We start from the raw sequence: 17148 nt of genomic DNA, 5'->3' as shown, positions 1-17148 counted from the left end.
GAAAATAGGAGAAAAACCAAGACTTGGTCTGATTCTAATCAAGGCAAAAGACTATAGGAAGGAAGCAAAAGAAATAGAGTCAAAATTGCCAACAAGTCAGGGATGCAATTTATAATGGGCTGATAAATGACACTCCAGGCTACAGTAGGTAAGAGTGAAAGTCCGTAGAGGAAGTGAAGAGACATAGCTCATCCTTTTAAGTAGTAAAGTAAAGTAGAAAGCCTGACTGCAGTGGGTTAGAGTCAGAGGTAGAAGTAAGGTTTGAGATTCTAGTAAGTATTTTTAAGAAGTTTGGGTAAAAGTTGAAAAGCCAAGTGCCAATTTTTTTCAGGCACAAGAGATTAATATATATATATTTTTTTTCCATCTTTGTGTCTTCCTCAATTTCTTTCAGAAGTGTTCTATAGTTTTGAGGGTATAGATCCTTTACCTCTTTGGTTAGGTTTATTCCTTATGTATCTTATGTTTTTGGGTGCAATTGTAAATGGGATTGACTCCTTAATTTCTTCAATGACTAGTTTAAATGTTACTGAAGGATTGCTTGATATATCCTCTTTCTTTTTTTTAAGATTTTATTTATTCATTCATGAGAGACACAGAGCGAGGCAGAGACTATAGGCAGAGGGAGAAGCAGGTTCCCTGTGGGGAGCTCAATCTGGGACTCCATCCCACGACCCCGGGATCATGCCCTGAGCTGAAGGCAGACACTCAACCACTGAGCCTCCCAGGGCCCCTCTTTCGTTGTTATTTATGGGTTTCCCCCCAAGTCTTTGAGCTAGAGCCATCACCTCTATCCCAGACTTTTGCTCACCTTTCACTCCCCATTAGGGCTGCTCCCTTGTCCAGTACATAAAACCCGTTGAAGTGATTGTTCCTTTTTCTGCTGCCCATAGGAAGATTCTTAATAGACTAGTTATAGCCTTGTTTGGGGATAGTAAAAGTAGACTAACAGGAACAAGTTTTCATTATAAGTTTAATTTTTTCTAGCTGTTGAGTAGATTTTAATTTTATATTACATTAGAAGCAATATAATTTTATATCTGGAGTCTGCTGCAAATTCACTTACCAATATTATTCATTCATGAGTATGATATCATAGCTCTTTATCCTCTTTAAAGTACTAGTTTACTGATGTGGGTGTTTTCTGTGGTCACTTTGTATGATGTTCTTTGTAGCATTGAGGCATGAGGTTATTTTTTGCTGAAGAACTTTGAACCTAAGTTCTAACTTAAATTAGGAGTCCGATTATGGTCAAACTACTGACTTACTGATTTCATTTTCTTTAAGGACTATGATTACAGGAAAGAATACTTAAAGTCATATTTATTCTGGAAAACAGAGAATAAGTACGACTTCCATTTATTATTTAGTGAGAACCAATCAACATTATTTTGTTTTCTGATACTATCTATGAAATACATCACTAATTAAATGAAACCTATCATTAGATTGTGAATAGAATCATGGACACAAGCAGCTTCTCCTTATTTTTTTTAATAATATTAGTTGTTTTAGAAAATATGGGCTATTAATGGCATTAACAGCAATTAATATTGGGATACCTTAGAGACAAGACCATCAACCAAATGAATATCAAGTCAACTGTCTATATTGCAGGGATAAACAAGGAAGTCACAGCCTGTGTTATGGATTGAGGTATCAAAGACAAACTCATGTGTCCTTCAGGCAAGCCATGTAACCTCGGGAAAGCCATTAAACCCAGAAAGACTTTTTTTTTTTCTAAAATAAAGATATTTTCTCTGCCTGTTTCTGTCGAAAAAGGTTAAATATCTAATTTAGTAAAAGTAATGAGGTCACCATATATAATTTGCAAGACACACTTTAGAAATCACAGAGGTCTGTACAAAAATATAAAGTTTTGTAATTTTAGCCAAAGAAGAAAAGTAATCGGGTGAAATATTTCTCAGAAATCACCATTACAGACTCTGTATCTTTATGTTTTCAGAGGAATGAGTTGCTAGGGCATTAAGTAGTCACTTATGTTTCTGTTAAGATTGTGTTTGGCTGCATGGAACAATAAGTTCTAACTCATAAACAACCATGAGTTACAAGTCAGGGGCTTCTTATATGGCTTTCTTTTTCTGGAGGAAGTCATCTTGGCCATCAAGATGTTTGATAGGACCATACTTCTTCTATTTTTTTTTTGCCCTTTATCATTTTTTTTCAAGTTATCTGTTCTAGCTTTTAGGTATTATATGCATATGCTTATGAGTATGGTAGTGATGATGGAGGTAGAAGGTGAAAAGGGATTTTATAGATCACCATTTCCTAGCTACGAAAGAACCCAGAATTTAGGGTTTGGTTGCTTGATTGTTTCTCAGCTTGGTACATGGCAACCCAGATGAAGCAAGAGTTCTTGGTTAGAAAGACGAGGAAATAGGTATTGGAAGGTAACAAGCAGCATCTGCCACAGCCCAGTTTTACCCTGTAAGTGCCTTTAGTAGGTATACCTTTCTAGGAAAGGAATATTTTCTAGAAAAATGATGAACTCTTCCGAAGGGACTTTCCTAGGTATATACTTGGGAAGACAGAGAATGAAGACAGATAGGAAGGAGAAGATGAAGTGATGGAAGTAGAAGAAGAACAAGAGAATGAAGTGTGGTCTAATACTCCATGAATTTCTTCCCTCAGATGAAGCTAATAAATATAATAAATAGATCATATGGTGTCACTTTTAGATATCTTTTGAAATCAACCAAACTATTGCTATCAATTGTGTTTCAGACACAAAGAGTATAGTCCTATTTGGAAACCATTCCTGCAATAAAGTTAGAATCATTTTTGAAGCAATTGTTAAGATAAGGCCTTTAGAGCAATGAACTACATGACTATAAGCTGTTTACATACAGACATAGATATTCTGGTTTATGTTTTGGCTACTCCAACTTGATGAGTTATGTAGAGTGTGTAAATCAATGACCTTTCCATCTTTTCTTTACAGTAGTACTTACCTTGCAGATTTAAATGGGATAAAGATGATATAATTGCACCGGACAAGTGCAATTGCACCAGTCATCAGCCTGTTGGCATTCATTGGCTTTATGAGTATTCTATAGAGAGCCTTATTTTTATACTTTTTCCATACAAATTATCCTATTTTGGGTTCTAATAAACTGTCCATGTCCTTGCCCCAATGTGGTATTCCAGTATCCTCCCACACCCCAGGATTATTTTCACCCTCACCTTTGAGACCTACTCCCATTTCTACCTACAGAGAGTAAATAGAAATTCTTTTATTTTCTTCAATCTCAGTTCTCTGCCCCCTCTGCTCTACCTCAGCCCTCATTCCTACTTGTTTCACCACTCTTCCTTCATCCCATCTCCCTCAATTTACTGGTGGCACTCATACCACCTTTGTCATTACCAATCCAGTATAATGACTGGTAATCACACAGCAGGTGCCAACTTTATTTTGCAAATGCAAGAATTATGCCTAGTTTCAGATATTATGAAAAATGCTACATGCATTTCAAACCCCTGAGTATTCAAAGACACCAAGACTTTCTTTCTGCATTTGCTGAAATTACATCAAAGCAGTTAACACATTTGCAGCTTTTATCAGATTGAATGAGTACTGTAATGACCAAATCAACCTCAGACATAATGTAGTTGATAAATCCAATCTTTCTGTTTTAACTGAAAAAAAATCATGATTATTGATGATAATAGATAACAGCAAAATACTTAAGATTTCTAAAAATGAAAACAGACCTAAGAATCTAGTTTACTGTGAACAGAAAGAAATATATGATACTGACTTGATTTTTCTCAATTCAATATTTCAAAAAAGTTTATAATAAATATTTTATTATTAAAATTCATACTTGTTATTTTTTCCAAATTGGTAAAGAGTGCAAATTATAACAATTCTACTGTGGAGAGTTTTAAAAAATAACAACCAACACATTATTCAATATTCAGTAGACACTAGCAGGATTTGTGAAATATTCTAGACATTTGCTTATCTTTGCAAAGTTGTCTTTTATAAATATTTTCTAATCAGGTGATATATAAAGAATTGGATTGGTTCTTTGTTATGGTGCTATCAACTTGTTTCTTCTTCTCTTAGACTAGTAGTTTTGTTTGTTTGTTTGTTTGTTTTTGCCCAGTACCTGAGCAATGGAATAATACCTTTCTTGGTTTTTTGTTTGTTTGTTTGTTTTTCACTATTAGGCTCTATGCCAAGGTATAGAAATCCCTATAAAAATGATCCTTGAAAAATGATCTTAGTATTAAACTGATGAGGTAGATATGGGTTATTTTCATTTTTTTAGATGTAGTGATGCATGAGTATAGGAGCTGTTGGTCAGATTGTAGAGCATGTGCTTTTGATTACTGTGTTGCCTGGCTAGGAGCAAGCCACTTCCTTTCTTAGAAGTTTCAGTAAATTGGACCTGTTTTATGTCCTTATGCCTTAACATCATTGTAGCATTCCAATCCCTCATTCCCTGGAGCCCTGACTTGTTTTCATTGACTTTCGGCCTATCCTAGACCTTAAATGTCAGAAAGGTGTAATTTCTCTCTTGTTAGGCATGGGAAGAGTATCTTTTCATACTGACCTATATCCTCCTCTGTAGACCCAAAGCAGAGCATTTTCTTATGGGTTGGATTCCATCTGTACTCTTTGAAGAGGAATGTTTAGTTTCCTTTTCCAGGACTACACTGTAACACTAGTCTTTCTCCAGAATTTCAGGTTTACCTTGTGGTTTGAGTTGAGCTGTACTATGTAGAGAGTTTTACTATAGACTAATTTAATCACTGCCTCACCAAAACTGTGAAATGTAAAAAATTTTAAATCGTATTGTACAGTTTTTTAAAAATAATAATTTTGATTTAAATATTAGCTAATCTGCCTGTATTACTGCACACTTCTTTGGTTTTAACCTTAGGCTCTATAAAAGGGGAGCTTCTGATCTAAAGATTTACTGTTAGTAAAACTGTTATAAATTTGACTTTCATAGGTTTTCATGTAATTAAGTTCTTCTTAGATTGTTCCACATTAGGAATAAAACTAAAATTATAAAGCAATTTATTTGAATCGCACTTTAGTCACTAATTATGTCGACTATACTGTTTGGTTCATTTGAGGTTTCTAGGTCTCCAAATCTGCTTAAATTGAAAGAAGCACTTTGAAAGGAATGTAGTTGTTTTAATTCAGTAAAAACAAGTTAGCAATTTGCTTAGGAGAACAAAATTTGTATTTAAAGGAGCACTTTGATCATAGAAATTATATAGTTCTGATAATAGTACAAGTATACTAAGTTTATTCTTTTGACAATTTCATTCACAAAGTTTAAGGATAAGGGGAGAAACTGTTTTAGAAGTTTTTTTTTGTTTTTGTTTTTTTTTTTTTGGTAGCACTAACTCCATGTGTTATATTCTATAGAGCAAGAGTGAGATTTATGATTGAGGTTCTCCTCTTGGCATGTCTCTCCAGATTCTCCAAGATCAGATATTTTTTTCTAATAACTTGAACTAGTCTGCTTGGTTTCATGATATCTTCTGTATAAAATATATTTAAGAAAAAGAAATGTTTAATGAGATTATTAAGGCTTAAGTAAAATCTTTTCATTTTACTTTGTAATTTTAAGTATGGGTTTTCTGTTTCCCAATTGAAACTCTAATATTTTGTAAATTTCCTTTCACTCTTGCCATAATCTCTTAAAGTTTTAACAAATTTTTACAGATGAAAATATAGTGCTTACATCTCAATAATATTTTTTTATCAAAGATAATTGTTCTATCAGTTGTGACTTTTGGATTAAAATGGCCAATTAGGAATTATGTTTAATAAAATACTTAGGTTATAATGATTATCTCAAAGTTTATGCACAAAATTTCTGAGATTCATTTGTTGAAGAACATATAGACTATATGTCTTTTGTGCTTACTGGCCATATTCCAGACCTGTATTGGTTTTGTTTAATCCTCTTCGCTCATGAAGGCTATGAACAATATTTATGGTCAATTCTAGTTTTTAGATTTTAAGGTTCCATTTCTTTTCAAAATAAAATTAGAATCAGTGAAACAAGAGGAAACTGCTAAGGAAAGACATGCTCTTTATAGCAAGAAGTAAAAGTTATGAGTTTGATATGATAGAAGAGAAAAGGAGCAAAAACGTCTTAAGAAAACCAGAAAGCACAACATAATAGTCTGAAGTGATTGAGCATAAAGCGAACAGCCCTTTGCACACTGAGGGTCATGTGTGTTGTTGTGCAAGGTCTGTGATACCTAACGAGATAACCCTAGCCATTAAGAGGAGCTTAAAATTGATGCTATTTATCAATTTTATTGAGAAAGGGGATTAATTTATTAACTAAACTTAATTAGGTTAAATCTACATACATAAAAAATAGTTTTTAGCCCAAATTAATAAAATGTAAAAGTTTAGTGTGTAACATATAGTGGAAATATATTTATGTGGGATACATCACTCTGATAAAGCTGGAAAAGTTTCTGTGAATACACTTAATTAATTAATTAAGAGAGAGGGAGCAAGTGCATGCTGGGGTTGGGAGGTGGGGGTAGAGTGGAAGAGAGGGAGAGAGAGAATCCCAAGCAAGCTGCACACTGGACATGGAACCTGATGTGGGGCTCAATCTGACGACCCTGAGATCATGATCTGAGACAAAAGCAGGAGGTAGGCACTTAACCAACTGAGCCACCCAGGCAACCCTGTATACACTTCATTCTTAATACATACATCTAAACTTACAAGGTGCTTTCAGGTAATAATGGCAAATTTGGTTTTGGTTTTATTTTCTGAAATAATAACTCAAATTATTTAAGGTGTTTTGCTTTTTAAAATGAGAAAGTTTAGTATTTATCTCCAAGTAGCATGTATTAACTATTTTATTTAATTAAAACTTTTAAATGCATATTTTATATTCATATGTATACATACATATTTGTGTATCATAGTTGATACTTTGGTGATATAGCAATAGTCACCTTAACTATCAATCCTTTTCCATATATTTCTAAGAATGCTATGCTTCTTAGAATTCTATGTTTTACATAAAGATTTGTAGTCTGCTATGAGTATTGAATCTTAAGGACTGTAATTCCTCTATTCTGGATTACTTTTATTTGCCTGTCTGGATCCCCTCTCTACCCTTCTACATTGTACTGTCTGACTGGGCAATATCCTGTATAGTATCAGATTGTTCTTGTCCTTTTGCTTCTCATTGACTTTGCCAGTTGAGAGCCCCAGTTAGAGATGGGAAGGAGAAAAGTGGGTTAGGGTAATTATATCCCTGGCTACCTCAATGAAAAGAGTTGCGACTGGATGTCTTTTTCTCCCAAGGCCATCTTCTACAGGTCACCCTATTCTTTGAGGTCTGGCAACTATCTTATCACATTATCCAGAAGGACTTAGGTGTTGTAAAAGCTTCCATTTATTTATTTCAGTATTCTGCATGACCATATCGGCTTCTCAAAGACTTTTTGAGAGTCATTTAACAGGAATAAACTTCTTTCCCTTTAGGATAATGCACTTCCTCAGATTAGAGTGCGTCATCGGTTTATAAGGGACACTGATGACACAGCTTCTCTCAGTGTAAAACTACCAACTTCCTAAAGGGTCTCTTGATAAATGAAAAGGAGAGTGGGAAGATGCTGACGTGGAGACAGGCCTCATCTCACATAGAAGCCCAAGTCACACTTCCCTTTAGAACATGGACAGACAGAGAGAAAGGCACTGTTCTCTCCAACTTCACTGAATAATTGGGGAAAAAAAAACAAAACAAAGCAAAAGACAATTATAAAATTTGAGAGCAATAGTTTAAACTGAAACTTAACTATAACTTTTGCCATCATCCAAGAGAAGGTAATTTAAAGAAATTTTTATATTTAAGAAATTCATGAAAAGTCTGCTCACAGTGAAGCTACTTCTTTGCAAAAGTCTCCTCATTGAAAGCTCTGCTTTTGAGCCTACATCTACCATTCAGCAAATCTCATCTCCTACCCTAGGGACTGGGTCTAAATGACAAACACCTGTCATCTTTCTCTCAGTAATGTATTTCTCTATGTCTAAATTTTTAATTCTAGAAAAATGCCCTGGTTGTCCCAGGAATATAATCAAAAGCTAACTAACAGAAGTCCACAATGGGTTGCATCTGAGGTTTTCATAGCAGGTTAAGTTGCAGATGTGCAACTTGATGCCTCAGAGTTCCTGTGGAATGTGGAATACACACACACACCTGAAAAACCAATCCCAAGAGACAGTAAATGCTGTGTAATAGAGAAAAGTTCATGCGCTTCCATTGAACTCAAGTTCAGAAGAAACTACCATTTCTCATGTCCTTGAACTCCCAGCTCCTTAAATCATTGCAACTCAAGGATGACATGCATCTGTGTCTTTAGTAATTATCATTTGCTTCTGTAGGACTCACATTGGTAGTTTCCCCTGATGTTTGTAATTGTTTTTGTTATTATGAAAGTGATAATTTTCTATTACTTTGTTTTAATTTGTTTACTTCTACTAATTTTATATGCTATTAGTATATCTGGGTAGCTCCTTAAATGCTTGTTATGTAGATTTCATTTGATTCCTTTGGGTTTTCTTTTTTTTAATTTATTTTTATTTTTTATTTTAAATATTTTATTTATTTATTCATGAGAGAGAGAGAGAGAAAGAGAGAGAGAGAGGCAAAGACACAGGCAGAGGGAGAAGTAGGCTCCATGCAGGGAGCCTGACGTGGGACTCGATCTTGGGGTCTCCAGGATCATGCCCCGGGCTGAAGGCATCGCTAAACCGCTAAGGCATCAGGGCTGCTCCTTTGGGTTTGCTATAGAGTTTACGATGTTATCTATAAATAATGACAGTTTTTCTCTTTCTTTGTAATACGTATACCTCTTTTTTATCTGTTGTATTTCCAAAGACCTCTAATGCCATGTTAAATAGATACTCAGTGGGAGTATTTGGGGTTGAATTAAGTCCTTCCTATAAAAGCAAGAAGTTCTACCTTTCTAAGATTTTGCTGTTTGTTTCATGTCCACTTTATGTAGTTGACATATAGAATTTGTGATGCCTGTTTTTATCTTCTTATATTGCTTTTGTTAAATTACTAACTCTAAACATGCTAAATACAAAAAATAATGCAATTGGAATTGAGAGAATAAATGAACTAAGTATTCAGACAAAATTAAGATAATGCTTTCCTGAAAGAAACTATAGGAATAGATGGTGTATAGGTTTCCTTTGTCTCTTGTAACAAATTACCACAAACTTGCTCGCCTAAAACAATAGAAGTGTATTCTCTCACAGTTCAAGGGTCTGGAAGTCCAAATTTCATATGCCTGGGCAGAAATCATGGTGTCAACAGTTTCATGGTCCTTGAGAGGCTATAGGGGAGAAACTGTTCTTTGCCACTTTGGACTTCTGGTGGCTGCCAGTATTGCTGGATGTCTGATTGCATCACTGTAATCTCTACCTATATGGTATATGGTCACATTGCATCTTCCTCTTCTGTCTGTCAAATTTCCCTGTGTCTTTCTCTTTTAAGGACACTTGTAAAGGCATTCAGGTCTTAAGTAATTCAGAACAATCTCCTCATTTCAAGATCTTTAATCACATTCATAAAGAGTTTACCATATAAGGTGATACTTCCAGGTTCCAAGGTTTAAGCTTAGGGACAGATATATTTAAGGGATTGCCGTCCATTGCACTACTATCTTCCCGCTGGCCCTCAAAGATTTATTCTGTCCCATGTGCAAAATACTTTCACTTCATTTCAGTATCCCCAGATGTCTCAATCTGTTGTATCATCAACTCAAATCAAAAGGTCTATGTCAATATCATCAGTTCCAAGTCCCAAATCTTTTCATTTAAATCATTGAAATCTGTTATAGGTGAGACTCAGCAGGATTCATACTGGGCAAACTTCTCTGTTGTGGGCCTGTGAAACTAGAAAACAAGTTATCTGCTTTCAAAATAGCATAGTAGAATAGTTAGACATTCCTTTTCCAAAAGAAAGAAAGTGTAAGGCAGAAAGGAATCACTCAAGCAATATTAATCTTTAACTTGATCACATTTGCAGAAACTTTACCAAGTTCCAATGATTAGAATCACTTAAGGTGATTCTAGCCCAATCAAGTATGAAAATGTATTACAAAACTAGAATAATTAAAATAATTTGGTATAGCTCAGAGGTAACGTATACAGAGATAGAGATGGAAATTTATTATAGAATTAGCTGTGTATTCAAACAAAGAGGTAAAAGTAGATTATTATTAAACAAATTCTATATATATATATATATATATATACATATATATATATAATATTTTAAGCCTGAAATGATTCAAATTATACAGTGGAAAAAATGAAGTCATAAGAGCAAAAACAAAAAGCATTCTACTTAATTATGTTGAAAAGAATTTAAGAATGAATCAAAATTCAAATAAAAGATTGATATGTTCTGAAATATAAAAATTTAAAACTCTACAAGGTAAACAAAAAAAAAGTAAAAAAAAATAGTTGCAATTGCATGGCTTTCTCAACGCTAGCAAACAATGCACGTATTCACCTGTTAATTCCACAGCTTCTTCCTGTATGGTCAGAAGGATTCTAAACTCCATAATCCTCAGCTTTCTTATTCATAAAATGTAGATAACAGTAGCTAGCTCATTAAATTTTTATAAAAATTAAATGAAATACTACATGTAAAGCTTAAAATAGTGCCTTAAGAGTAGTAAATATGTACTTATTACTATTTACCATCATTATGGTTATTAATATAAATATTTTTAGTGAGCACGAACAAAATGAAAAAAAAAGATTTGAATAGGTACTCCACACAAAAATAAATATAGACAAAAGCGTATGAAAAGAAAATCAGTTTCAATCAACAATAAGGAAAATGTATTTAAACAGGTGTGGTATGATGAATTTTTTTAACTTTTTTCTTTTATTTATAGTTTAATCAATGAAAAAGATCATAATCGGTTTGACAGCTTAAAATTATTTAAGGGAGACTCTAAGCATATAGTGTCTGAATATCTCTTGGAGAAATTTAATAGAAAAATAATTATTTAACCCCTTGAGGCCATATGTGGGGTGATCATGGGATAGAAACCACAAGTGGGATTTCAGAGAGTGCTCATTGGCTGAGAATGTATAAGAGCTACAAGGATGAACAGATGTGGTAGTACTGGAAACATCCATTAAGTCTACACCAGAACTCTCAAATCTTATATTTTCATCAGAATTAACAGATCCCTCTAATGAAGCAGTTGGTGCTGGCTCAAATGGTTAAGGCTAATAAGCAAGGATGCCATTGCATATTTATTAAAATGATAAAAAGATAGCCAGGGGTTGTTGTGGATGTGGAGTAATTGGAGCTCTCGAAAATTAATGGTAGAAATGCAAAATGGTACAATTACTCTGAAAAACAATGCGGTAGGGTTTTTTTTTAAGTTAAATATAAACTTTATTATACAACTGGGCAGTCTCAGTCCTAGGTATTTACTCAAAAGATATAATCACACATGTTTATGAAAAGAATTATGCTGAAAAGTTTATAGCAGCTTTATTTATAAATAGTCAAATGCCGGCAAGTAAATGTGGTATATCTATTCAATTGAATACTGTTTAGCAATAAAATGTGACAAACCACTGATACTGGAACAAATGGCTGAATCTTGAAAGTATTACAATAAGTGAAGAAATCCAGACATAAAAGAGTACTTTTAAATCCATTGATAGGAAATTTTATAAAAGGGAATCTACAGTAATAGAAAGCAGGTCAGTGTCCTTTAAGAGGGGTGGTGGGGATATGTGTAAGTATAAAAGTACATAAATGCAGATGGCATTAGGGAACTTTCTGGGTTGATGGAAATATTCTATATAATGTTTGTGAAAGTGGCTATTGTATACCTTTGTTCAAACTCACTGAATGGCACAATTAAAATAATGAATTTTGTAATATGTAAATAATACCTCAAAAAAATCAATTGGAAATATGTAGTTTGTCATAGGCTCAGGTATCTCAGCACTTATATTTTCTCAATTTAAAATGTTATGATTGACAGAAAGTCAAAAATTTTAAATTAATGACTTAAAAATGCAAGATTTAGAATGACTTTATTTTTTAAAATTAAAATAATAAGCCCCTACAGGAATAGAAAAATCACTCATCAGGAAAATACTAGTGACAGAGTATTAGAGACAGATATGACTAAGAAGCTGATTCTCTGATATATGAATATTTGTATGTACTCTGTGTGTATATATATTTATAAATTACTACTTTCTGCTGCATAGAAAATTAACATGATATTTAAATTCGTTTTGCTTTAATAATGATGGATACATATATTTTTAATTCTTAGATCTGATTTTAAGTTTTAAATTAACTTAAGATAAAAGTATTTTATAATTTCAGGAAATAATAAAACCAATTTGAGAGTCAGTAAATATATATTTCAAAATTATGCACTTCAACTATGTTTTAGCATCCCCTTTTACTTTCAATAAAATTCTAATGTGGATATAAAATATCTGAACACCTCAGCTATACAAAATAATCTCAAAAAATCTTCACCAAAATACTATAATGGAGTATCAGTTACCTCTTTTAAAGATATGGAAGCTGTGACTTACAGTAAATAAGTAATTTTTCTCAAAGTTACAAGTCTTGGAAATAAAAGTCTGTCTAAATTTAAAGTTTGTCCATTCTAAGGTATGGAAGAAATGTTGATTAATTTATGTTCCTTAAGAGTGCTATACATAGGGAAATTTATATGCATAATTATATCAACCTTCAGATTTCATCCTGTGAGATCAGTGTTGTTGTTTTTTTAATGTATAATGAAACTTAGATTAAATAACTTGTTGAATAAAAAAAAAGAGTGCTGTATATAGAGACAGAAAGGGCAAAATTTGTGTTTAAAAAATGACACTATTTTAGCTTTTTAAAATTTGGCCTCCTGTTAGAGAGCCCTAAATGTCTCTGAAATATGGCTGCTGGATACGTTTACAGTGTCTGGCATTTCTCTTTTAAGCCTCTTGGGGTTATGCCAAAGGGACAGGGTCCCATGGGAATTCGGTCTGAATTCTCATCCAAATGAACACCTGCTGTCATTGTGTCTTATCAATCCTGTAGTTAGCAATGCCAACTCTTTTTGTGGTGAAACCCATTCAACACATGGAAAAGACATGCCAGTGTTTCTCACTAGTTTTTATTTATCCCCTTTTTTACTACATAATCCATTGCCCAAGTATCTTGGAGATAGAGCTAACATTCAGTTTATCCTCGGCTATTTGGTGTTCTATATTTCTAGTAGTTTACTTGTTTATAGTCCAGTCTAATTAAATGATCTTCTTTAGGTATCCTCTCTCTTTGTTTCCCCTATTCTCTTGTTTCTTCTCTCCTTCTGTCCTTTTTATGTTGCTTTGGAAACATAAAGAAGAGATGTATTATTGCAAAAATATAAGCTTGTGAAGCAAATTATGCTACACACTCTATTGTTAAAAGTCTCAGTTCTCTACATTAACAGGAACAAATAATTCAAGCAGAAGTAAATTCAATGATAGTCTCCCTATGGATAACCAATATTGATCATACATTCTTTGTACTTGAATCATATTCCTTTGCGTTTTGTTCAACTGGCCTACTGGATGTATGCATTTCATTATGAGGTATTACAAATTGATTTTGAACCAGATTAAGGGAAAAATCAAAATAAATTATTTTAAAAAATTAATGATCAAGTCACATAATATATCATAAATAGCCCAGCTCACACTTTTATCTATAATTTCATACCACAATAAGGCACTATTCTAAGATAAAATATATTTATGACTTACTAGTGAGAATTTAAAAAAGAAGAAACTCTGTGATTGTATTTGAGAGTTGTTGAACCAATAAAAGTGAACCATCTTGATATTCCTATTTCTTAGCAAACCTGTAAGTTGACCATGTAGATATACTAAAGATATCTTAGAATATCAAACTGTACAGGGTTTTGAGGGTAACTTTTTAATAAGTGTTCCTCTGTACACTTGTATCTTTGTATCCTTTTCTCTTGTGGATTAATTCAATTACTTAATGATTTTTAGATGTTAAAATGTGCAGAAAAAAATGCAGTGCTATTACAGCTTTATCTTGTAGGGAAAAGCAACTAGGTCTGCCATCTGCAGTGGGCATTGGTCCCTCTCTTGTTGTGCTTCATGCTTTGTTATGCATGAGTAAGCACATTAGCCTTTTCATTTCATTCATTAGACTTTTAATCCTTGATTAGTGTTTTCTTGATTCTCTCAAATACACAACTTCTTTATTTCTTTTGTGTTTAGTTTTTCTTTTCTTTTTTTCATCTGCACTATGAAACAAAATTAACAGTTAATTGCAACAATAGCCCTGTTTCTATTGAGATGACTGGTAAATATATTAGTTTCTCATTGGAGTGATTAATCATGTGTCAATGAAGAATGGGAAAATATCTTCTTGCTCGGAATATAACAGGGGCAACTGTTTAAAGTCAGCAAGAACAGTCTGTGTTTGAAAAGCTTGAATCACAATATTCTACCAATCTCACAAGCTGAGTGTGATTCTGTCTCATAGAAACTCTGAGTGGGTTTCTTAAAAGAAAGAAATCCATTAGGCTTCAGAACTGGTACATTTGGAGTCTCAGAGCCTAGTTGTACTTGTCACCAATTCTCCAAAAATATTTTTTTTTCTCTTTGTTGCTTTCTTTTCTCCATAAGCAAGATATGTCTGAAAGTAACTTATGGAGTGAATAGTTGATAATTAACACATTCTTAACAAACATTCTTAACAAACTTTGAAGTCCTGTATTATACTTACCTATTATTATATTTGCACCCTCACACTATCTTTTTACTCATAATTAATTTCAAAGGACTATAAACTACTCCACCTGATTATTGCTCTACTTAGGCCATCCTTCCAGCTACGTGTAACAATATTTTCAACTACTTTTTTAACATTTATGTTCATATATACTACCTTAAACATACTTTGGCCATGAGATCAAAACTATTTAATAAAGGAGATATATAAGTTAAATAGAAATCAGTTCCTAGAAGCCAATATGACAAGTAACCAGTGGTGAAATAATGACATGGATCACACTTGCACTGAATTTATGTTAGATTACTCATTTTTTTCTTAATTTTAGAATATCTTCTTGGGAACAATATTGTTAAGAAAGAATTGATTTAAAATATTACTTATTAATTTTTATTTCTTAATCTTTATTTCAGTAAGATAGTAGGACCAAAAACTGTCTCATTTTTTCTTTTTTATTTCTGTCCTTAGGATGCTTCCATTGCACACAGATTCCACATCATGAGAGAAAAACACCCAGAAAAATTCAACAGTAGGTAAGGTACCCAATGATGAAATTATAATTGTGGTTGCTGTTGATGGGTTATGTCATGAGAAGGATCACTATGTGGTATAAAACATTTTACATATAATGGCTGAATAAAATTGGGTGTGTGTTTAAGTATTGAGACAAAAGTGTAAATGCATTTAATTTTTCCTGTTTTTAAAAAAGACTATTATGAGGAGTACAGTGGTTATTTCTTATCAATTTTTATGTGTTGAAAAGAAGAATTTCAAGTATAAGGTGAAAATAATATCATCCATATCTATATCCATATTTGTATCTATCTATCTATAGATGATAGATTAGATAGATAGATAGATAGATAGATAGATAGATAGATAGATAGATATGGGAAGGTCTTTCCATGGCTAAGGATATGAGGGGTGATCATCCTAAGTCCCAAAGAAAAATATGGAACTGTGATTTGATAATGCTGAGTAACTGCGTATTACAGAGATATCAAGTAACGTCTCTCATTTTTTTTTTTTTACTGTCTATCCAGTATTTGCCTCAGCTAAATGGAAAATAAACTGGGGAATTATCAATGCTAGCATAAACTAATTTTAAAGATTTTTTCTTCAAGGGGAAGGTCTTGCTGATCAGAATTAGTTTTGCTACTGTAGTAATACACATTTTTCTCTTCCAAATGTAGATGTTGACTTTTTTGGACATTCAGGACACAGGGAAAGCTTTGATTTTGTAACTTTCCCATATCTAGACACTCCCTAGAAAAAATGGGACTGAAGAAATGAATCATTTTTGCTTCAATTATACCAATTTCTACTGTGTTCATTTCAGAAAGTTTCAAAATAATAAACAGTATTGCTATGAAAATATTTAAATGATTTATATATTAATGCTCAAAGCCCAAGGCTCTGTGCTCCCTGTATTTGGTTAGTTTAACAACTCTAGAAATCGTAAATCATGATACTATGTTTTGTCTTTTTCTCATAGTTCAGCCAGGCACAATTTTTGTTTTACAGAAAATGTAATAAGTGTATATACGAGTATGTTCTTGTGCACATACTATCTTTAGAGAGATTCACAAAAATCTCCTAACTTTTGTTCCTCCTGCAAAAGGGACCTAAGTGGTTGGGGTGGAGACTAAATTTTTCCTGTATACTTTTTTATGTGAATTTTGTGCCATGTGTATTATAAAATTTAGTCGAAATCTCATTAAAATTTTGCATCTATTAATTTTCTATAAATGTAGAATATTTTCATTTTATAAGATTTAATTTTATTTCATGAAATATATGAATATAAATTGGTATAACAATGTAATTATATTCACTTTATAGATTTCAACACAAGATAATATATATTCCTTGAATGTCCTGTAAATGAATATATTTATTACACAAAACCATATTAAAATATCTAGCCTGTGGGCAGCCTGGGTGGCTCAGCGGTTTAGCACCGCCTTCAGCCCAGGGCCTGCCTGATCATGAAGACCCGGGATCAAGTCTCACATAAGGCTCCCTGCACGGAGCCTGCTTCTCCCTCTGCCCCTCTCTCTCTCTCTCTCTCTCTCTCTCTCTCACGAATAAATAAATAAAATCTTTAAAAAAATATATCTAGCCTGTGCTTACTCAAATGCCATTCCATGAAGCATTTGTATGTTGATATTTATATATTAAAACAGATTTCAAAAAAAAATAAATTCAGTTTGAGAATGGGACATGCATTGCCACCATTCAGGAGCTTCACAATTTAGAGTCCACTGAAGGCTTTAAGAAATACATGGGGAAAATTGATGATGTTTAAAGC

General features: G+C 33.0%; 1 protein-coding gene across 6 annotated transcripts in view; it reads left to right on the top strand.

The window, feature by feature from the left end:
* The window catches only part of DGKB (diacylglycerol kinase beta), a 638855-nt gene that overhangs the window by 308528 nt on the left and 313179 nt on the right, over positions 1-17148 (top strand). For all 6 annotated transcript variants that reach the window (XM_055314473.1, XM_055314471.1, XM_055314470.1 and 3 more), the window contains one exon: positions 15306-15370. In XM_055314473.1, coding sequence (XP_055170448.1) covers positions 15306-15370 — 65 coding nt within the window. The remainder of the gene's footprint in view (positions 1-15305; positions 15371-17148) is intronic.

This window comes from Nyctereutes procyonoides, unplaced genomic scaffold (genome assembly GCF_905146905.1).
Source record: "Nyctereutes procyonoides isolate TBG_1078 unplaced genomic scaffold, NYPRO_anot_genome, whole genome shotgun sequence".
Lineage (NCBI taxonomy): Eukaryota > Metazoa > Chordata > Mammalia > Carnivora > Canidae > Nyctereutes > Nyctereutes procyonoides.
The sequence above is the reverse complement of the archived record's forward strand: the minus strand, read 5'-3'. Positions and strand labels throughout refer to the sequence as shown.